A 22,165-nucleotide genomic window follows, 5' to 3' on the forward strand; every position below is an offset into this window, starting at 1 on the left:
CTGAACTACCTTCCCTCGCAGCCTGCACATCAGCAGATCTGGCCTCCTGCTTCCCATTTTAGAAGAGGAAACCCATGCTGAGAGAGGACACATGACTTGTCCAAGGCCATAGAGAGTCAAGGCAATGTGGCCTTGGGGGGAGGAGGGGGGATGTCTCTTTCCCAAGAGACAGAATCTTCCATTCCCCAGTGAGATGCGCCGGGGGATCCACATGGCCCTAGACCAAGAGCCTGGCAACTATAGGGGCTGGGGACGGGCTCCCCGCCAGAGCAGTTTTGGAGGGTAGGCCAAGAGCACCAAGATCTTAGCTCCTTGACAGCTGTTCTTGGTGGAGAGGGGCCCAGAGGGAGAGCTCAGGGGCCGACCCCAGCCTGCCTGACCAGGCCCTAGTAAGCGGACCCAGTCGTGGGGCCCCTCCCACCAGTGGGCTGTGTGCCTCCGAGGAGACAGGTGGTGAGCAGCCACACTCGGCAGATGTGGTTGGGGTGTCCGTGGTACTGTTATCGTCTTGCCTGCTTGCCAAGTGGAGGTTGGTGCCAAGGGGAAGGCAGCGCAGGGAGGAGAAACCCCAGCAACCCCACCAGGGCAGAGGAAATCCTGGGGTTCCCAATCAGCCATCTGACACTCAGCTGCCGCCAGATCCCAGGGGCTCATTCTAAAATGCTGATTCCCCAGCCCACGCAGGGAGGCTGGGACAGAGCCCAGGAACCAATGCTTTTGCAGCTTCTCAAGCCCCAAACCCTGAGCGGTGCTTGCCTTGCTGCCTCCAGGGGCCTAGCCAGTCTGCCTCAGGGTCTCAGGCCCCATGCCTTGAGCCTCTCTGCAGAGGTCCCCTCCCTGTGCTTCTGGTCCCAGGTTCATGTCCGCTTGCTGACCCTCCCTGGGTCATGCCGTACAGAGGGCGGGCCTCAAGCCAACCCTGGGGCCTTGTGCCTAGCCCTTCCCCCTCTTCCCTCTCATCCGTCATCCACCCACCCCAAAGCCCACAGTCCCCATGGCATTTGTCCCCCACCATTGACCTCCTCTGACTCAGCGGCTGCGTGTCCCAGGCCCGCCTCCCAAATACCACCACGGCTACCGCCCAGCTCCCTGCCCATCAGCTGAGGGCAGCCACTGGGCAAAGCTGTCATTTTCCCTGCCAGGAATTATAGGTTTAGTACTAAGGAAGTCTGAACTGGAGGAGGAGGAGCTGGGCCTCTCACCCCGATGCCAACCCCAAGAGACACCTCAGGAGAGGGTGGCCTGGTGTGGAGTGCTTTTGGGGCTGGATGGGGATTCCTATAGCCCCGTGTCACCCCAGCTCTGTGCGTGCACGTGTGTGTGCATATGTGCGTGTGCGTGTGCATGTGCATGCATGTGAGTAAGTATATATACATATGCATGTGTGTGCGTGTGCACATGTGTGTGCATAGTCTCTTAAGACACATGGATTCTCATACTCATTGAATTTAATCGTCCCAAGTATCATATAAGCAAACGAAACCCATCTTCCAGCTAGAAAAGACACAGCTCAGACAGGGCAGTGGACAAGTCTGGATCACACAGCAGACTAGAGCAAAGTCAAGACTAGGCCCATCCTGGCCCTCGGCTGCCCCCCTAGGACAGCTCCTCCTTGCCCTGCACTGCTCATCCTCCCACCAATGAGAATGTTGCTGCAGAAGTGACTGGGCCATCAGAGACCTCCACAAAGGGCCCAAGTGTTGGGTCCCAGGGTCCAGTGGCGTGGGCCAAGCCGCTGTGCTGGCTGCTGGGGAAGGCTCTGCAGGGCAAGGTGGAAGGAAGAGGAAGGGCATGTGTCCCTCTTCTGCTCGGCCATCACAGTGCCCCCCGGAGCCGGGTCTGGAGGGGCGGGTGTGAGCCAGGCCTGGAGTATGGCTACCCTGGGTTAGGGTGTGCAGAAGCTGGAAGCATCTTCCCGACGGTTCACCCACCCGTGGGGTGACCCCAGCCAGAGCCAAACCTGGGCGCCCCATTATCCACTCTGGAGAGAACTGGAGTGAGTGTCTGTGTGTCAGGAATGGGGCCCAGGGGCCCGTAATGGGTTTGAAGATTGGAGGGAACACAGTGGAGCTCTGGAATCAGGTTGCCCATTCTGGGGTCTGAGCCCAAGTTGCATAACATCTCTGAGCCTTGAGACAAACCAAAAGCACTTAGTGCCGAATGATGGGGTAAACAGTGCATGTGCAGTAAGTGTCAACTAGGGTCCCCCTTCTCGGTTCTGCAGGTGCTAACGGGCCCTGCTCCTCACCACCTGACCAGTGAAGACTGTAGTGTGAGAGCTAGCTTGTGGTGGGACCCGCAGGGAAGGACCACCTGTCCCTTTTGGGGCTTCCGCAGGCCTGAGGTGGCTCAGGAGCCAGCATTTCTGATGAGTAGGACTGGGCCACAAGGTCGGCAGCCACTCCCTGGGCTGAGCTGGCCCTCCCAACGGGGCCCATTTCAGGAGCAGGGAGCATGAGGGAGCCAAGGCTGGGGGAAGGCCTGCCTGTTCTTGGGAATTCACGGCATGTCTGCCTGTCACAAGTACCTCGATAGGGAAGATTTGTGGGTGAGATTTGCAATTCTGTTTTCTCTGAGGGTTATAAATCAGCTGCGTGCACACCCGGCTACAGCGTGGGCCTGAGGCACACACACGCGCACGCTCACACACGCACACAGAAATGCAGTCCGGCTCCTGCCTGCCATTCCCTGGGATGGGAGAAGGAGCTCTCCAGGGAGCTGAGCTCTAGGAAGGGAAAATCGCAGGTCCCCAACTGCTGTCCCCAACTGTCCGCCATCACTGGGACATCCTGCCTCCCAGAATCAGGCACTCAAGGCTGGGAGGCAGGATGTCCCAGTGGTTAGAGAAACAGCACATCATGTGGGTTACTAGTGTGAGCTCAAGAGTCTGCCTGGCTGGGTCCAGACCTTGCCCCTATGCCTTACTAGCCATGTTGCTTACAGGGCTCTGTGCCTCAGTTTCCACATCGGTGAAATGGAATGAATTATAGCATGTACTTCATGGGATGGCTGAGGAAGAAAATAAGTTAATATGTGTAGAATGCTTTAAATACAACAGGCACATCGCATGAGCTCCGGTGGGTCTGGCTACTCGTCACCATCATCATTGTCATTAGTTAAGAGGTGTCTGTATTTTGGCATCAGACTCGGGTTTAAATCCCTGCCCTCCCTCTTGCTAGCTGTGTGAACATAGGCGTGCTACTGAGCCCCGAATCCCTCATCTATGAAAGGGACCATGACGCTCTATCTACTTCATGGGGCTGTTCTGGACATAAGGGAGATGGAGCTTAGGAAGAACATGATATTGGGCCCTCAGGCCCGGTCTGCCTCCTGGCTCAGAGCCTCCAGGTGGCTCTACTCCTCGGCCTGTCTTCCTGGGAAATGTGAAGAGGCCAGGGAGGCTGAGGGGAAGGGAGCGGAGGGGTGAGTTCTGGAACCTCTGTCTCCTTTCTCCCAGCAGGCAAGTCAATCTCCAGCCGGGGCCACTTTCCTGTCCCTGCCCCAGGCATAAGAACAGGCTTGGGGGCTGGCAGGTGTGGCTACCAGCTCTGCCGATCTCTTAGTGGGTGGCCTTGTGCAGGTCACTTGACCCCTCGGTCTCCTCCGGGAGGAGTAGCTGTGTCTGCTTCGCCGGGCAAATGGAGGGCAGGTTAAATGAGATGATGTGTGTGGAGCATTTAGCACAAGCCCTGGCAGCCAGCTAAGTGCTCTACTGCAATGGCAGGGCCCCTGGCTGCCTCTTCTCCTTCCTCCCACCGGCCCGCCACTCCCACTCACATGTGGAGCACCGAGGGCGTCTTCCCTGGCCAGGTGCTTAAATGGTCCTTTCTGGGAAGATGGGCCCCCAAATGCAGGAGGTACTGAGGACCTCCTTGAGGGACCCTGGGTAGAAAGAGATGAGCTCAGAAATGTGGACCTGCTCTTCTCCAATATAGTTCCCCCATGCCAGCCGCACGAGGCCAAAGCGTGCCCGACAGGAGGCTCAGCCTTGCTGGGCCCTTGGCCGTCCACCCCAGAGCTGTCACTGCTCCCTCGGGGTCCTCAGGTGCTGTCACATACAGGCTCGTATCCAAGCGGTTTCTGGCATTTTTACCTGCTCCTTCCTAAAGCCCTAGGAAGTGGTGATCTGAGGATGAGTAGCTGTGTGCACAAGGGTAGGGGGAAGAGAAGGGGACCGGGGTCCACTGTTTGCCCAACCCCCCCAGCTTGTGGCCCAGGAAAGCAGGACGGTAAGGCCTTGGCCATGGGTAATTGTTGGGAGCATCCCAGGCCAAGCCTTCGTCTCCCGGCAGAACTTTGGAGGCTGGACTTCTCTGTTGCCAGGGAAACCTGTGTGTTCCCTGGAAAAGGAAACCACAGTGCTTTGGCTGTTAAGAACCCCTTCTCCCCCCTCCCCAAAATAAGTTCCCTCCAAAACTGATTCCCCAGAAACTATTGAGTGGGCAGCATCCCACCTCCTCCCCGAGCCTGCTGAAATGATAGAAAATGAAATCTGCCCCTGACCTTGTGCTTTTCACCTCTTTTTTAAACATTCCACTGTAGCACAAGGCCATGTTTTGTTTTTTCTTATTTATCTTCCTCCCATGCCAGCTGGGGCTCCGAGTCCTTCTCTCCTCTTGTTGACTGGAGCCAGAAGGGGAAGGACTTCCACATTTTTTTTTTGTTCAGCTGTCAGCAGAAATAAAACAAGCAGGTTTATATTTGGAAAGCAGAGGGTCTCAGCTACCAGATCGCTATGTCCGGGATAGGTCACAGCCTCCGTGTCCCCTCACGGCTGGAAATTTGATCTGCAGATTTGGGGTGGAGGGGGGGTGGTTTGCAGCCGGCCTGGCTTTCCTCACATTGACTTTTAAATGGCATTGGAGGGTCACGGGTGGTTCCTCGGCGGCTGACAGCTTGGGGCCCAGGGGCCCAGGCCAAGACGGCTCTTCTTAGAAAAGAGTCCTGTGGGAGGACCTAGCGTGGTCAGGCTCGGGCAGGGTCTGGAGAGCCTGCATTTCCCTCCCATCCATCTTCCGACCCGGTGCAGGGAGGCAGGGGGCCCTCACCCAGCTGCACCAGCAAGGCACCTGGGTCTCAGAGAGTCTCGAGATTATCTAAGGAGAGGGGTCTGGACTCCCAGCCAGACCACAGTGACCCTGTGCGTCATCTTAGTAGGAAGCCAACACAGGGAAGGAGGGAAAGAGAAAGGTGGCCAGTGTCCACTTTCAAGAGCCCTGAATGCTTTGGGGGATACGGTAGAGGAGGGAAAGGATGTGAGGCGACCTTGCTCCAAATCCCAGACACCCACCTGCCCCTCTTGGGCCTGGGTCTCCCCCTCTGAACAACTGCCTCAGACCCGCCTCCTCCCAATGCCCACTTGGGCCTGCCCCCCACCCCATCCCCGCTCTCAGGGCCTCTTTGTTTTGGTGATCTGAGCAGTTAATTTTCCACCTAGAAGTGACTCTCTGTTCCGTAAATAATTTTAAACAAATTCTGTTTCTGCCCGTGCACTTCCGTGGGGTGGGAAAGAACAGCGGGAGCCGGCCCGGTTTTCCACCATCCTCTCCTTGGCCACAGAGGGTCTGCAGGCAGGACTTGGCGGCCGGGGACCTTTAGAGCCCCGGGCAACGAGGGCACAGCACTGTGTCCCCGCGATCGGCATCAAGGGACCCAAGACCCAGCCCCGGGTCAAGCATGTGGGTCCCGAGGAGCCATTTTGATATGTCCTGTCCTCTTCGGCCCCATGCTGGATTTTCAACAGGTCTTTCTTGGTGACTCCTGAAGCCCTCTGTCAGATCTCGCTATTAGCATGAGGCTCTAAGAGTGTAGAGTAAACTAATGAATTACAGCATGATTACGCAGCACATAATTAACTTTGTAATTAATATGCAACTGGCACTTAAGCTAAAACACTGCTTATAGAGACGTACGGCAATAGTAAATCACAGGTCAGAAATAGCACTTTGGAATTTTCAAAAGAATGAGCGTAAGCAGGGAATCACTTAAGGCAGCAGGGCGAGTTAATTAAAAAGCAGATGAATTGTGAGCGTCCTGCTTCATCTCAGTACCCTGTCCCTTAAGAAGGACCCGGATGCCACCCTTCCAGACTGGCCAGGGTCTGGCCGGAAAGAGACCGAGCATGCAGTTGTTTTTCCAAAATAAGACAGGCCTTCCCGGCCCCTTTCTAGTAACCAACCCCCCACCATGGCCTTAGCCCTCTGCCCAGTCCCACTGCCCCTGCTGGGAGCCACCCCCCTGGCCCTTGGGGTCTGGCTCTACCTCTCCTCCTCCAGAGAGTGTGTGGGAATACCCCCAGCTCAGCCCTGAGTCTTCCTTAGGCCGGCCCCCGTGGTGGGTGCTCCCAGGAGGTGGATTGGTATAGCTCATGGGCCTTTGCCTAGATTCTGAGTTTCTAGAATGCAGAGATGTCATCTCATTTTTTTTTTTTAATCCTTTCTTCCCTCAACCTCCTGCCAGAGCATTAAAGATAGAGAATGCCTTAGAAACAATCTCACCTACCCACTTTCGCCAAGGCCAGACAGTCCAAGGGCTGAATGTTGTGGTCACACAGTGTGACATTGGGCCCATGCCTGGCAGGAATCCCTCCCCTGTCCTCTGTTCTAGCTCTGCATCAGGCTGGGGAGGCCTTTGAAGTATATCAAACCTAGGTTCCCATCCCAGGAATTCCACTGTCCTGCTGTATGACCTTAGGCAAGTTACATAACTTCTCTGGGCCTCCGTTTCCCCATCTGTAAAGTCTGAGCAATGATGCTCAACTGCCTGGGTCAGTGTGAAGATTAAGTGAAGTAATGTGTGAAAGGCCGGGTGCACGCCGAGTGCCCTTGGTGACCCTCAGGGATTTAGGGGTGCTTGATGACATCTCTATCAGCCCCATCCTTCAGGGACTGAGAAAACAGGCCCAGAGAGGCCGACTCTGTGTCTGCAGCACTGCGTGTGCGCTGGCATGCTTGGGACCCCCCGGGGCCAGGAGCCCCCTGAGAACAGACCTCTTGCCCGCCTGGCCCACTTCGGGCTGGGCACAGCTGAGCAAGTTAGCAGAGAACAGCACCTGGGGACAAATGACCTGCAGGCCTCTTCCGGGGCTACCTGGAGCCGGCCCCTCTGCAAAGCCCCAGGATGGTGCATAGGAAGCCTGGCTTAGGGGACGGATGCTGGGCTTCGAGGCCTGACAGGGTGCAGCTTCAGATCCCAACTCTGCCATGTTGTCAGCTGGGGCGAGTTCCTTCACTGTTTCCCGTCGCCCTTTTCCCGTCTGTAGATGGCGCTCGTCACTGTTCTTCGGTTATATCGTTATAATGATATTGCACATGAGACGCCAAATGTGCTGCCTGACGCACAGCGGATACTTAATTTTGTTCTCATTATTATTCACAACTACCAACAGAGGCTTCTGAGTGGCTGCTGAAGGGCTCCCCACCCCCACAGCCTCACGGGTTCTCTGAACTCTGGCCTTCTTGGCCACCTTGGCCTGTGTCCTCCCTTGGCAGTTCTTGGCTTGGGTGGGGCGGGGGAGGAGCCCGTCTCTGCCTCAGGCAGCTCATGTGACCTTCCACTCTGGCCTTTGCCCTGGCCTGGGCAGCTCTCCCCACCCGGGCCAGCCTTGCTGGGGGTGGGAGAGCTGAGGGCCAACCACCCCCCGCCCCCCACCTGGGGCAGGCTCCAGGTTGGTTGGGTGTATCCCGTTGGCCGTGACACTGGATTCAGAATCCAGGGCCCCAGTCCTCAGGCGTGGTGGCTTTCATATCTTGCCACAGGTGCCCTGTGGCTTCTCTTCCTGAAGACACTTCAGCTTCTGGTCCCCCTCCCTCAGCCCTCAAGCCCTCCTGTCTTCCTGTCTCTTCCCTTCCTGCTGCCTGGTCTCTACCCTGTAGCCACCCTCCCTTAGGTCAGAATTTCTTAAAGCCAGTTCCTGGGAAAACTAGTTCTATGGAATTTTCAGATGTGTTTAGTGGGGAAAAAAGTGGTTTGTGATCTAGTAACTTTGGGAAAAACCCAGTTCTTCAAGGCGCTGGCAGGGGAGAATGCCTTCGTGAACTCCTGGAGAAGGCAGAATACACAGCTTGCCTCCAAACTAATCAGACCAGAGAATCCTTTGTTTAGGGAGGATCTCAAGGGCCTGGTTTCTGAGGAACTGACCGCAGGCAGCCTCATCCCCGGTGAGCAGGGCTCCGCCCCTTTTTGCCCAGAACAGGCAGTGTTTTCCCTCTGGCTGCCCTGCCTTCATCCGTGACCCTGCCCACCTGGACAGACTTCTCATGGGTGTCCAGGCTGCCGCCTGGGAGGAACAGAGCTCAGATCACATGTTGTGAAGGGCTAACCTGACCCACCTTCCATCTGGAACTTTCCATAACTTGCCTTTGCCACTTGGACAGAGCCCTTCAGCTCCTCAACCTCGCGTTCTGACGGGTGGGTATAGCGCTACCTCAGCCACCTGTGTCCTCAGAAGCCCCTTCTTCAGCCCACGGGGTGGTTCCTAGGGTTGCCTGTGTGAGAGGAAGTGGGGTGGGGGAACAGCCCCTCACCACCCCCTCTTCCAGGGCACAGCCCCTTTTGTTTTTGTAAAAACTGAACTTGTGCCTAAAATGTTGCTGCAACTAGATTTAAAAAACTAGGGTTTGTTTGTTTTTTTAATACGCTTAAAAAAAAAAAAAAGGTTTAAGATCTTTAGTGTCTAGGGCAGTGCCATTTATCCCCCCAGCGCCCCCCCCAAGCAAGCACGGGCTCCTCTCTGGCCCTGGTTTCCTCCTGCCTGTGATGGAGACAGACGATAAAGCCCACCTGGGCCTTGTGTAGTGCCAACACTCGTGTGCTCGGGCTTCCTATTCCCCCGCTCAGTGAACTAAGCAGGCTCTGTTATTACTGCTTCCGTTTTACAGACCGGGAACCGGAGGCACACAGAGGGTAGCGTTTTGCCTCAGATCCAGAAGCTAGCAAGCGGCAGAGCCAGAATTTGAACCCAGGCAGCCTGGTGATCTTGACTGCTGAGCTCTACTGCGTGTGTAAGATGAGGGGCTGTGGGGCCAAAGGAGGTCCCAACGCCAGTGCTCTGTGAACTGTCGAGTGCCTTGAACGACCAGCGTGCGTGGCAGCACGCGGCTTCAGAACACCTGGTGTGAATTTTGTCTCTTAGCTGACATTCAGGAAACATGTCTTCAGGTTGCCTGTGGGATGCCTGGTTTGTGCGCGGAAGTTTCCAGGGATGAGAGCCCCCTCCTCCCTGCCCCTCCTCCCTCCTCCTCCCAGCTCCTGAGTAGCCTCCCATGCAGCAACTCCCTGAGTACACACCAGATGACAGGCACCAGACCCAGCCAACTCAGTTCCAGAGCCAGAGGGCGGGCACCCTTGAAGAGTCAGTGTGCCAGCCTTAACCCAGCTGGGACGCCGAGAATCTCCGCATGAGGCCTGGGGACCTCGAGGTCATTCTGCAGGGAAGCCACAGGTGCTGGCAGTGGGAGAAGAGCCTCAGCTCCCCCGGCAGGCCCTGGGGTGAGGCATCCATTCCCCAGGGAGCACAGACACGGGGAGGGGCAGAGAGAGAGTTGAGTTCGGGGCAACTAGGGCTCCTGAGGCCTGGGTGGATGTGAGCCCTGGCCCCATCTCTGACCCAGAGTGGGGTCTTCAAGACTCTGCTTCAACTCGACCCCACCCCTACTCCTGCCATGGGCCTCCATTTCTTCATCTGTAAGTGTTAGGATAGGCCAGAGCAGATGTGAGGATCCCTTCTGGATCTAAGGCAGAGAGACTGTTGGGTTGTTGTTGTTTTTTTAAATCATCTACCATGTTTAGTGCAAATAATTATCTGCTTTCTGATTCTTTTGTTTCCGTCTCTTTTGTTTCCATCCTTAACTTTTTATTTCTTGAGAAGTTAAAAAAAAAAAAAAAAATCTGACCATTCATAGCAACTAGCTAAAGGAGAAGGCACATACAGTAAACACAGAAGCCCAGGCTTGGGAGAAACTACCGTCCCGGGTCAGCCACACTTCCCGGTGTGACTGAATAGAAATTACCCACCCCTTCTGAGCCTTAATTTTCTCATCTGCAAAGTGGTTCACAAGCTGCTGTGACAGCAGCTGTGGCATGGGTTACTTGAAACTTGGCTCACCTGAGTGGTCCTTTTGTGGCCTCTCGGCTGAGAAAGAGCCTGGCTCTGACTTCCAGCATAGGGGAAAGAGTACAAAATCAGACGTTGAGAAGTCTGAGTGCTGATTTCTGCCCAAGTGACCCCAGGCTAATCCCTCCCCTGCTGGGCCTCTCTCTGTTCACACCCCTTTCAAAGGTGGGGCTGCCCTGAGGTTGTCTCCTCCTGTGTCGGTGCCAGGTGGGTTGAGAAAGGCTGGGCAGAAGGGTGTGTGGAAATAAACAAAATCTTTAAAAAAAAAAAAAAAAAGAAAAGAAGAAGAAGAAGGGTGTGTGGAGGAATGGCTGGCCATGTCTGGGTTCAATGGGAAGAGAATGGTGGCTCATCAGCCGTGCCTGCCATGGGTATGGGAGGTAGGGGAGACATCTCACCTGGCCACCCCTGGCTCCATCCCCAGCTTTATCCCACCCCCTGTCCTCCTGGGGTCCTCAGAGAACTGTCCCCATGCTTCCCCATCCGCGCTTTCAGAATTGTCGGCAAGAGCTCCGAGACAGAGCCAGGTGAAGGCCACTGCCTGAGCACCACTGTCCTGGGGCAAGCCTATGTCCCAGGCCCAGCATGGGGCAGCACAGGCATGACTCCCTGTCTCTGCACCGTCCTCAGCACTCCTCAGGCACCTTCGTCACACGTAGGACAGTTGGGGCCGGGGGCGGGGGGTGGGGGGTGGGGAGCGTCTAGTTGAGGAAGGCTGGCCGCGTCCCCATGGAAAGCATGACGGAGAGTGTAATTGACCAGGGTCCCAGTGCTGTCACTGCTCACTTCCAGTAGCGGGACCTCAAGCTGGCCAGTGGATCTCCCTGAGCGCCGGTGTCCCCTTCTGTCGTACCGTCCTGATGACTGGAACAGCTAGGCAGGTGTGGGATTCGGAGGCACAGGGTGGGGTGAGGCAGAGACTCGAATGTCCGCCGCGTGCAAGCAAGCTCAGGACTTGTTCGGGTCCTCCTCCTACTCTGAGGAAGCACACGGCAGAGGCAGCACGGCCCTGGGGATGCGAGAAAACCCAGTGACCTTGTCCAGGATCGAATCTGGCCTTCCTTGGCTGTTTGGGGAGAGAAGCTGTGAGAGCAAGTTCATTGTGAGGTCATGGAGTTGGGCAGGGCCGGGAGGGGGCAGGCAGGAGGGTCCGGGCGTCATCACATGGCCCGGAGGGATGAGGCACACCCAAGTGCAGCTGGGACCAGGCTGGCACTCTTGTGGGGGCAGTACTGACACATGTTCTCGCAAGGAAGTTATCCCGCCCTCTGGATTAGCATGGGGGTTCCAGAAGAGGCTGTCCGATGGCTCTGCAGGGCCAGCCCTCAGGAAGCCCCCTCTCTGAATGGCGAGGGTGCGTCGTATTGTCCCATTACCCTCCATTGACGGTGGGTGTGCCTCCAGACCAGGGGCGGGTGCTCCGAGATGGGGTCACCGAGAGAAGTGGGCCCACCCTTCCAGGAGCCTCAAGAGTGCCAAGTCAAAGCCTCTGCCCCAAGCGGCCAGGAGGCTGGAGCCTTGTCTTGTCTTGGCAGGGGGGCACTCCCTGAGCGGAGGAGGGAGGAACTGGATGGGGAAGGGCTGTTGTCCAAATCAGAATTTCCCTTCAACTCCTCAGCCCTGGGGCGCGGAGAGGGCTGCCCCTTCGGGTTGACAGTTGAGAACCCCCGGCTCAGGGAGTTAAAGTGGCCTCCCCCAGCCTCTCAGCTGGGAAGGTCTGACTGTCAGGGCTCACCCCCTTTCCAGGGAGCCTCACCCTGTGTGAGGCCTCCTCCCAGGGCAAGGGCCAGCTCCAGCTGCTGGGCCAAGAATGGGGAACAGCTGGTCCCGGTCAGCTGCCTGGCCTTGCCTCTTCCCTCCCTCTCCCTTCCCATCTCCTGTCCCTCTGCCCTTCCCTGACTTCCCTGCGCTAGGACACAGAGTCCCTCTCCTCTGACTGGCTTTGCTCCATCCTGCTCTCTTTCTCTGCCACCAAGCAGTGTACACCACCGAGGAGTGGAGGAGCCACGTGCTGTGTGGCCGCAGGCCACCCCTGCACCTCTCTGAGCTTCTGCTCCTTTACCTCTGAGACGAGGAGCGTTGTCAGATTAGATCGGTGCTTCCGTAGCCTCCGTAGTTCCATCTACATTATGCTTAAAGTGGTTCTTTAACGCACTTGGGTCTGCCATTGCTTCCCAATTTCACCTCATCCTAAATAATTATATCCACCGGCTCACCAGTGATCATTGTTCTAGTCCAAACACTTCACTGTGGAAATGCACAAGTTGGGCCCACAGACCACCTAATATCCCCCCTCTTCCACCAAATGTACAGGCATCAGCCTTCGGGAAGCTTAGACTGGGTTAATGGGAGGCTCTCCGAGGCCAGAGTTCCTCTGATGGGGCCCGGTCGTTGGATATTCAGCTCTTGCCATACTGTGGGTCACGTGTATGCCCAGCGCTGGCTGTCCATCCACCTGTCCATCCGTCCATCCATCCATCCAATGAGCTTCGCTGAGCACCTGCTGCATACCAGGCCCTGGGCTAGGCTCTGGGAATCCATAACTGGAAAATAGCCCAGCTGATGGGGGAGAAAGATACAGAGACATACCCCTAGTCTGGTGTCACCAAGGTGGTACGTGGAATGAAAGTGAGTGGCTGTGCTGGAGGAAACCAGCAAAGAGGGTCATGGTTGTCCCAGGTCTTGTTGATGAAGGGGACCAGGAATTCTGGGCTTTGGGACAGAGGCAAAGACACAGAGGTATGATCTTCAGAGTATGGTCCAGGATGCAGGGAGTAACGCCATGCGGAGGACACGGGATGGGGCTGAAGTAGTGAGAGGTGGCGGCCAGGCCAGGGAGGAACTTGGCTGACACCATTATAGGCAAGGTTGGTGGGTCACTTGACATCTGTCCCATGACATCTTTCCGGGCCCATGACATCTGTCCCTCTTGGGAATCTGAATGCTGGTAAAGGGGCTAGACCTCCAGCATCCCCTGGACCTCCAGGCTCTCTCTCCCACCAGGCTGAGCAGTGGGTAGGTCCCAAACTCGCTGGCCCTGGCCATGTCTTGGAACGCAGCCTCTGTTCTGCAGGCTGTAGGTAAGCCCTCCACCTCCCCCTGCCACCTCCAGCCCGCTGCCGCCCCTGCTGCCAGCACCGCTCTCCCCGGGGGATCTGAGCTGCAGATGTGCGTGGTGATTGAATCATTTCTGCACACCGCTGCTCACACAGCTCCCCTGGGGACCCCGCCACTTGCCTGTGCAAGCTGTCGGGAGATGTGCATGCTCGAGTGCATCTGTGCCAGCCCTTGAATGTGTATGTGTTCCTGCACTTGAGTGTGCAAAAAGTGCCTCTGGATGTGAGCGTGCACACACGTCCACAAATGCCTCTTTCTGGGTACATGTGAGCTGAGTGCACCAGTTAACTTATTGGCCTCAAGTGTGAAAAATAAAAAATAAAACCTCCTGATGTTGGTATAGCTGATGTGGGCCCACCGCCCTAAGGAGCCGCCTCTAGCTCCAGCACCCCACATTTCCACAGGGCAGCTAAGTGTAGCCTGTGCCCCATTTCCAGGGAAGAGCCTGCCAAGGGCCATGATGCTGTCAGGGGGAGCCAGCCAGGTAGGCGCTAGTCCCACTCGACCCTTGTCTTCCTCCGTGCCCCCCTCTCTCCATCTCTGCCCCCTCCCCTGTCCTGCCATGAAGGGCATGGGACCAGGTGGTCCCTGGGATCCTTCTGGTACTCCACATTCTAGCTCAGAGCAGCCCTCTGCGTGGAAGGGCAGCTTTCTCTAAAAATGGCTTCTGTGCGAGGTTCCACCAAGAGTCAGCTCGGCCTGCTAGGCAGTGAGGCATGTGGAACAGGAGCTTGGCCCCTCCAGACTTCCTGGGTCAGAAGACCACACCGATTCAGGGGTCACTAGCAGAGAGCACATATGTGTGGCGTGAAGCCAAGCTGAGCCTCGGGGGTGAGGAGGCGTGCGTGTGCAATCTTAGGGTTCCCCGGACCAGGGGCTCTCCCTTGCAGAGTTTTCAGGGCTGCCTTGGGACAGGCTTTGCAGTTTCAAGTCCGGCATTCTACACTTTGCTGAGAGAGAGTGTTCCAAAGAGCTGGAGCTCCTGACACAGGAATCCTAAGATGTTGGAGTTTGAAAGGCCTTGTTTTCCACGCAGGGAAACTGAGGCCTGGAGAAAGGTATCACAGCGCAGTCCCCCCAGACTCCTAGGCTGACTACAGGCACATGGCTGCCCCGACCAGGAAGAGGAGTCAGAGGCCAGAGGGGGCTGGGGGCTTGATTGCTTGAGCCCGCTCCCCATTCAGAGACAGGCAGGCGGCTGGGCAGGACTGAGGCCCCGGGTGCACCCAGAGCCAGGTCGTCAGCCGTCTCCAGCTGGGAGGGAGCCCGGCCACTGTGGGCACCGGAGTTGCAGCCACGGAGGATTTGTAGCTACTTGTAAAAGGTTTATAAAGAAGCCCGAGGTCTGAGGAGGGAAGCAACAGCCAGGCCAAGCAACGCTCCCGCAGCGGAGAGCGACCTCTGCTGGCTGCTGGGCTTGCATCGCGTCCCTGCGCTGCCAGCTTGCAGGAGACCTGTGGCCCCAGGAGGTCGGGGGGCGGGCCTTAAAAGTGGATGAGTTTGGACAGTTTGGACGGAACAAGAGGACCCCTCTTTGGGCCCAGCACGGAAGAAAACACATGAATCGTTAGAAAGGCAGAGGGTCCGAATCTCAGCTCAACTGCTTCCTGGGCCTGTGACCCTGGGCAAGTTGCTTCCCCTCTGTGAGCCTTTTAGGATTCAGTAAATTAGCAATGCACAGGACCTGGCCTGCTGCCTAAACAAGGCAGGTACAGGCACAAGGAAGATTCCAGACTGCCCCACAATGAGCTACCTCTCCTAACTCCTTCAGCCCGCCCTTCCCGTCTCCGCGCCCAGCACCCTAGCCTTCCAGGCCTTCACCCCTTTTCTGTGTGGCCTGGAACCGCCAGCCTCATCCATTCCTGCTGTTAATAATCAAAATTTCCCACCGATCTCGGCAGTTTAAGAATGTCACCTCACCTGTGAGTGTCTCCTTCATCAGCTGGACATTGTTCTTCTGTAGATTAAGACCTATAGGACACACAGTTGTCCCCGTGATCTGTGACACCTTTCCTTCTTTCCTGCTCGCTTCCTTGCCAGTGTTCCAGGCCCAGACCAGTGGGTACTGAGCAGACAGGAACAGCCTCTGGCTGCCTAGTGGGTCTGGCTTCCAGATGCCGGCTTAGGGCTTCCCTGGGTGGGTCGAGTGCCCCCTCAGTCTCCAGAAACGATCTGTCAGCCATTCAACAAGCATTTATCAAGGTCCCACTAGGGCTCTGACCCTAGATGAAAATGCTGTATCCATCCTGGGAAAAGTCTACGTAGGGATAGAGTCTTGTGAGGCCGCCTAATCCCCACTCACCATCCTGCTCTACAAATGGGAAATCCGAGACCTAGGAAGCCAGAGAAGTTTACTCAAAACCCTCTGTTTGGGGCCGGCACGTCCTCACTGGAGGAGGGCGCTAAAGAGAGAGCCCCACAGAGCAGGTTTTCCAGCTCTCTGGGTACTTAGCTTCATCAACAGCGCCCCCTGCTGGCCAACTGGGCACCATGGTTTGTCCCTGACTCCAGGAGTCCTGGAGGAGTGAGTGCAGGCTGGGACTCTAGACGAGTAAACTCAGAAGAAACTCAGCCCCTGCCGGGGGGTCCTCCAGGAGCAGCAAGGGGAGCGACGCTCTTCTCCCATGACAACTGCCTACCACATCGCAGCAATCACCAGTGGAGACCCCCAGCCCCTCCCCCGCTAGCAGCACCAAAGTCTGGGTTGTAATGGGAAAGCCCGGATTCTAGAGCTGACCGCTGCTAAAACCTCTGAGCCTCACTTTCCTCATTTGTAAAGTGGGGATATAGTAACAATGTCTGTCCACGCCCAGTGCCTGGACCAGTGCCTGACTTACAGCAGGAGCTCGACAAACAGTCACCTACTAGGTCACGTGGAGTGAATACTGGCTTAGTAATCTCTCCGTGGCTCCTGGATCTGGCAGAGGACCCAGCACTGTATAGATACTGAAAAGTATTTACTGGGTGAGTGGGAAGCGTGCATGGGTGGGCACGTGGAGACTAGAGGTATTTGGGTGGATGCGTGGATAGGTGGCTGGATAGACAGAAAGACGGACAGGCATTTAGGTGAATAAGCGATGGATGGAGAGGTTGGTAATCTGGGGGTGTAAACATGTGATCGGTGGGGTGCATGGAGGGTTGTTGGAGGGTAGAAAAAGTGAATGTGGAGGACTCCCCCTCCCTTTCCCTTTTTGTGGGAGAGCTCTGAGGTTGAGGGAACCCAGAAAGCATTTCTCAAAAGTGCAAATGCCCAAATGACCCAGAAACTCCACTTCTAAGAATAGGCTCTCCAGATTAATTCACATGTGGATGATGTGGCCAGTATAAAAGGTGATCTCGCAGGCCCGTCTGCACTATGGATTTGGGGACAGCTCCAGGCTTCATCACTCGGTCTGGAGCATGAGCCCTCTGAGCAGAAGGGCAGCCAAGGCCTCTGACCTTGGGGCAGTGCCCGGCAGGGGTGAACATTCAGAATTTGGTTGGGTAAGTGATTCATCCGTGCCTAGGAATACTGGGCCACTATTAAAAACTGAAAAGGCTCTTTATAGGACGCCTAGGTGACTCAGTCGGTTAAGCGTCTACCTTCAGCTCAAGTCATCATCCCAGGTTCTTGGGATTGAGTCCCCACATCAAGGTCCCTGCTTAGTGGGGAGCCTGCTTCTCCCTCTGCCTGCCTTTCTCTTTCTCTCTGTCTCTGACAAATAAGTAAATAAATAAAATCTTTTTTAAAAAGGCTCTCTGTATCTTGATGTGGAATAAACATTGAGATACGATTCAGAGGAGAAAAGCAAGGTCCAAGCAGTTTGTATTAGAATGCTATCACTTTATGTGTTTTCTTCTTAAGGGGTGGCAGGGAATAGTACCCATATATCTTTGCTTCTCTGTGCCCCTCAGGAGACCTGTTACCCTGGTCCTACCAGGAAGACCATTTGGGAGCTTACGGACAGAGCCAGAACATCATTGGACTTTGATTTTTGAACCATGCATGCCTTTCTTTCTTTCTTTCTTTCTTTCTTTCTTTCTTTTTTTTTAAGATTTTATTTATTTATTTGACCAACGGGGATCACAAGTAGGCAGAGAGAGAGGAGGAAGCAGGCTCCCTGCTGAGCAGAGAGCCTGATGCTGGGCTCAATCCCAGGATCCTGGGATCATGACCTGAGCCAAAGGCAGAGGTTTTTAACCCACTGAGCCACCCAGGCACCCCATGAGCTGCCTTTTCAATACAGATGGAATGATAGGAAGTGCGTGGAAGGAGCTGTGTGGTAAAGCGCTCCTTCGAAGTACAGCCAGGCCTTTCTTCCCAAGGTTGGGCCCCGGCATGTTCTGCTGGGAGTTCCCTCAGCCAGGGGGTCTCGCGCAGGGGACAGAGAGTCAGGACATGGAACCAGACAGGCTCCTACAGGCCATGGGGACTTGGGTGATCTCAGATCTCAGACCTTCGTTTCCTTGTCTATAAAATGGAAATGAGGGCGCCTGGGTGGCTCAGTGGGTTAAGCCACTGCCTTCGGCTCAGGTCATGATCTCAGGGTCCTGGGATCGAGTCCCGCATCGGGCTCTCTGCTTGGCAGGGAGCCTGCTTCCCCCTCTCTCTCTCTCTCTGCCTGCCTCTCCATCTACTTGTGATTTCTCTCTCTGTCAAATAAATAAATAAATAAATAAATCTTTATAAAATGGAAATGATTCTAGTCTTACAGAAGAGTAAAGGAGAGGATGCAGGGCCCCAGCGTGCGGGAGGTGTCTGGTAAATGGGACCTTTGGTGACACCGCAGGAGCTGAGGGGACTTCCGGGGGCGGGGGGGTGCCGCAGGAACTGAGGGGAACTTCTGAGGGGCAGTGCCATGGGAGAGCGAAGAAGGCCGAGGGCCAGGGGCCTCTGTCCAGCACCCTATGTCTGTCACTTGAAATGCCCACTGGGTTGTGGGAAAGCAAACCCAGTGGCCATGGGCAGATTTCTGTATTGGCCCAAAGACCTGGGTCACTGAGTACTGGGTAGACTCTCCAGCTCTCTCTCTCTCTCTCTCTTTCTCCCCATCTCTGCCATTGCCATTGTGGCCTCTCTGGAGAGGCCCAGAGACTCTGGGGACTTTCTGGAGTGAGGGGGCTTCCTCCACCTAGCTTCCCCCGCCGGAAGGAAGTCACATTCATGTTGGAGTTCCCGAGGCCCACAGCTATTCAGGAAGTGAGCCTGGTGGCCTTGACGTCTGTGGACCCTGCCCTCTGAGCCACAAGCTGGCGGCCAGAGCCCTAGTTCCTGGCCTGGGCTCTCATCCTGGCTCCCTGTGCCACCGTGGATGACTCCCATCCCCTTCTGAGCCTCAGTCTCCTTGTCTTGGAAAGGGGGTGGCACGGACGCCCACCCTACTTGCCCAGGAAGGCAAAGGGAGGAATGGAATCGGGTTCACAGCATGAAGAACTCGAAAGCATGGGGGTCTGAGGTGGGGGACCGTGGTACCCGTGGCAGGTCGCTGCTCTTACACCACACACGCAGTGAGGGCCATGTGGGTTGACCCCTCCACGTGGGTGCACACACACTTGCACACACACAGAGCCACGTCAGGTAAGCTAAGCCCTGAACTGGGAATCCGAAGATGGGGTTGCCATCCCCATCAGCCCCCCAACACACTCACAGGTGTGTAGAAATGAGTGTGCCCGAGTGTGCTGTTCCGTGTCCCGTGGTGGACATGCGTACTCCGGGCTGATGTGAGTCACCCACAGAGAACACCCAGGAGCACCTCCCGCCCTCAGCCCAGACGGGCTTCCTCTTGGGCCAGGCAGCTGTGGCTGAAGTTCCTCCCTCCAGCACGGGGCTGGCTAGGACAGAGGCCACAGCTGCTCCCAAAGGGGCCTAATACTGCTGGGAGCCACTGGGCCCAGCATGTCTGTCTGTGTTGGGGCTGCAGGGTGGCTGTGAGGTTGTCGGGCCTGGTGCAACCCCAGTGACACATGCCCTCTTCTGTCTTCACAGGCTGGACAACGTTCATGGCTCTCGGGTAGAACCCAGTGAAACGGCCAAAATGAATTCTATGGACAGGCACATCCAACAGACCAATGACCGACTACAGTGCATCAAGCAGGTGGGTGTGTGGCCTGCGCTCACGCCTCCTCCCTGCCCAGCCTGGCACAGCTAGTGAGGGCAGGGCTGGTAAGACAGGCAGAGCAGGAGGGGTGCTGGCCTGCACTGTGGAGCTGGGCCTCTTGGGTGCTGGGTGGCGGTGATGGCAGGCCAGGGCTGACTGCCCGGGGTCTCTCTGACCACCCCGAGGTCTCTTGTCACCCACACTGACATTGCACACCAGGGTTCATGTGCCAGCTCCACACGGTCCCTTTCCTCCCTGCCTCTCCCCTCCCCCGCCTCCCATCCCTTTCTCTTCCCGGCTGTGTGATTTGGGGCCAGCGTCATGCCCTCTCTGGGCTCTGCTGTGCCATCTGGGCTGCTGTGAAGATGTAGTAAAGTACTTAGTCTCCTTCCTAGACCGAAGCTCCCCACCCCTCTGCTTCTGTGGTTCTCTATAAAGAAACAGAAAAGGAAAACTTCGGAGAAATTAGATCACACTACAGAAAAGGAAACAGAGGCACAGAGAAGAGAAGGGGGTCGGCTGAGGTCACACAGCCCAGCTTCACTCATGCTAGGAGGGCCTCATCCCTGAGCACAGCAAGCTCCCTCATCCGCCCATGCTCACGCAGCGTTCTAGAGGAGATCTTCCCGCAAGCGTCCTCTCCAGATTGTTTAGAGTGGGGCAGGTTCCAGGTGGGCTCAGAGCCCCCACCCCCCACTCAGAGCCTGGTTGAGCCAAAGCTGACGGGCGCCCCCCAGTGTTGACCAGGAGTGGCGTACCCCCTTGGCAGCCCTGCATGGAGGTGTCTGTGCAGACTCTAGAGTGTTACCGTACTCCAGGAGCGAGCGAGATGTTAGAAGGGGCTGAGCTTTGACATCAGAGAGACCCAGGCCCAAATCCTCACTCTTCCACATGCCCACAGTGTCATCTCAGGCCTATCCCTTTGTTTCTCTAAGCCTCAGTTTCCCCAATCATCCGATGGGTCCAGACCGTCACGGGGTAGCAGGGGCTATTATCCTCAGTGTCTCAGCATAGGGGGAGGCAGGCACTGGGGTGAGGCCCTTAGCTAAGGCAGCTTAACAGGACATGGGTCCCAGCATGGGCCACTGGCCTCAGGACTCCTGGGGAGGCAGTGCTCCCAGCCCCACCACCCCCGCAGCCGGCCCTCCCAGGGCCCAGTGGAGCTGAGGCCAGTCCCCAAGTACTGGGCGTGTGTCCTCTCATAAATATCAAGCAGAGCTCTCTCGGAAGCCCAGGCGGGGTCAGAGGAGAGGAAATTGAAGAAGACCGGTTATAGATTGAACCCAGCCCAAACAGCTCCCCCAAACGCCAACAACGCCTCTGCTCACGGTCACAGAGTAGAAGCCAGACGGTGCCCTCCTTCCAACTCTGCACTCGCCTCCTCCTTGGGGCTCTGCAGGGCTCTCTCCCAGCTCAGCCTGTGGCCCAGTTTCTCCCAGCCCTAAGGGGCTGCTGTCAGTGGCCTCCACCCCCAACAGCACAGTCCCACCACCCAGCATGAGCCCCTCCTTGCACTGGGCACGGGCTCCTCCTGAGACCTGCTCATGAGCTGACCTTTCTCCCGTGGCTGGCTTTGCGTCCCCAGGAATCAGGGCACACTTTCCCCCCTCCAAGTGTGGCCCCCAGGGCTCAGATTGACCCATCAGCAAGTCCAAGCCCCCATTCCGCCACTTGCTAACTACCCGACCCTGATTAAGCCGCCACAGTACCCCACTCGGTCTGGAGAATGACATCAGAAGGGACACCCAGCCGGTGTGTGCCAGGGCAGCTGGAAGGCCAGGGATCCCCTCAGCTGCCCTCCCCGGCTGGCCAGCCCACACATGTGTATACACATGCACACACGCGCACACACACTCCCAGAGCTCTGCACTGGGGCCAGACCCTGCTGCGTTTGTGAGGGTGAGCAGACTGTGCAGATGACTCCCAGGGCCATCCAGAGCTCCCGACGCCCCCACATCCACCTCCACACCTCCGGTCAGACACAGCTCGGCCCTTAACGTCTGTCTGCTCCGTGGCTGCTCCAGAGGGCAGCGCGTCTGGCTGAAGACTGTTGATCCTCAGACGTCCCCTGTCCTAATCAGAAGAGAAAGGCGAGCAGGTCTGCATGCTCTGAGGATGACAGATGCGTTGGCTGGGCCTTGCTCTGGCTGGTGGGCCTATGGCTCCCATCAGGGGCTTTGCAGCCTCAGACTCCCTGCCTCACTTCTAAGCACAACCTCCCCCCCACACACACACCCCACCCATTCCATCCTGATTCTCTCCGTTGCTCACCCTGGCCATCCCCCAAGCACCCCACTGCCTCTCTTCCCTCCCAGCTGCCTTTCCCCTGTCTCAGCCCCAAGGATTGGGAGAACCAGTGCCTTCTCTACAGTGGGCCCACTCAGAGGTCACAGACACATCTGGGCTGCACGCACAAATTGGCTAATTCCTGCACAACAGCCTCCCCCAGCCCCACGGCCCTTCTGAGCAACTGCACTGCCCATCTCTGAGCCCCACTGCTTCCTGGGCACCCAGCTGCCTCACCCACCCTGCTCTTTCTCCTTTGGGCCCTCGGCCCTGTGGGGCACATATCAGACCTGCCAGGCTTAGTTCCTCAGGGGCAGAGAACGTGCTGTATCCATCTCAAAGTCAGCAGATCCTAATACAGCACCCAGGCCATGGCCCACAGAGGTTGAGGAGGATCAGGGGAGAGGTGAACTGATGGATGGATACCTAAAGGAATGAGCGGAAGGGTGGACGGATGGACATAGGGATGGGTAGTTCGGCAGGTAGGTATAGATGATGGATGGATACATGGATGGATGAATGGAGGGACAGGAGGTTGGATAACTTCTGGATGGATAGACAGATAGGTAGG

At 56.5% G+C, this 22,165-nt stretch overlaps 1 protein-coding gene across 1 annotated transcript in view; it reads left to right on the top strand.

Moving 5' to 3' along the window:
• The window catches only part of ZMIZ1 (zinc finger MIZ-type containing 1), a 233,620-nt gene that overhangs the window by 104,677 nt on the left and 106,778 nt on the right, over positions 1–22,165 (top strand). Inside the window, 1 exon segment of the mRNA XM_059397899.1 lies at positions 19,197–19,305. Coding sequence (XP_059253882.1) covers positions 19,246–19,305 — 60 coding nt within the window. The 5' untranslated portion in view covers positions 19,197–19,245.

The sequence above is a fragment of the Mustela nigripes genome, chromosome 4 (assembly GCF_022355385.1).
Source record: "Mustela nigripes isolate SB6536 chromosome 4, MUSNIG.SB6536, whole genome shotgun sequence".
Lineage (NCBI taxonomy): Eukaryota > Metazoa > Chordata > Mammalia > Carnivora > Mustelidae > Mustela > Mustela nigripes.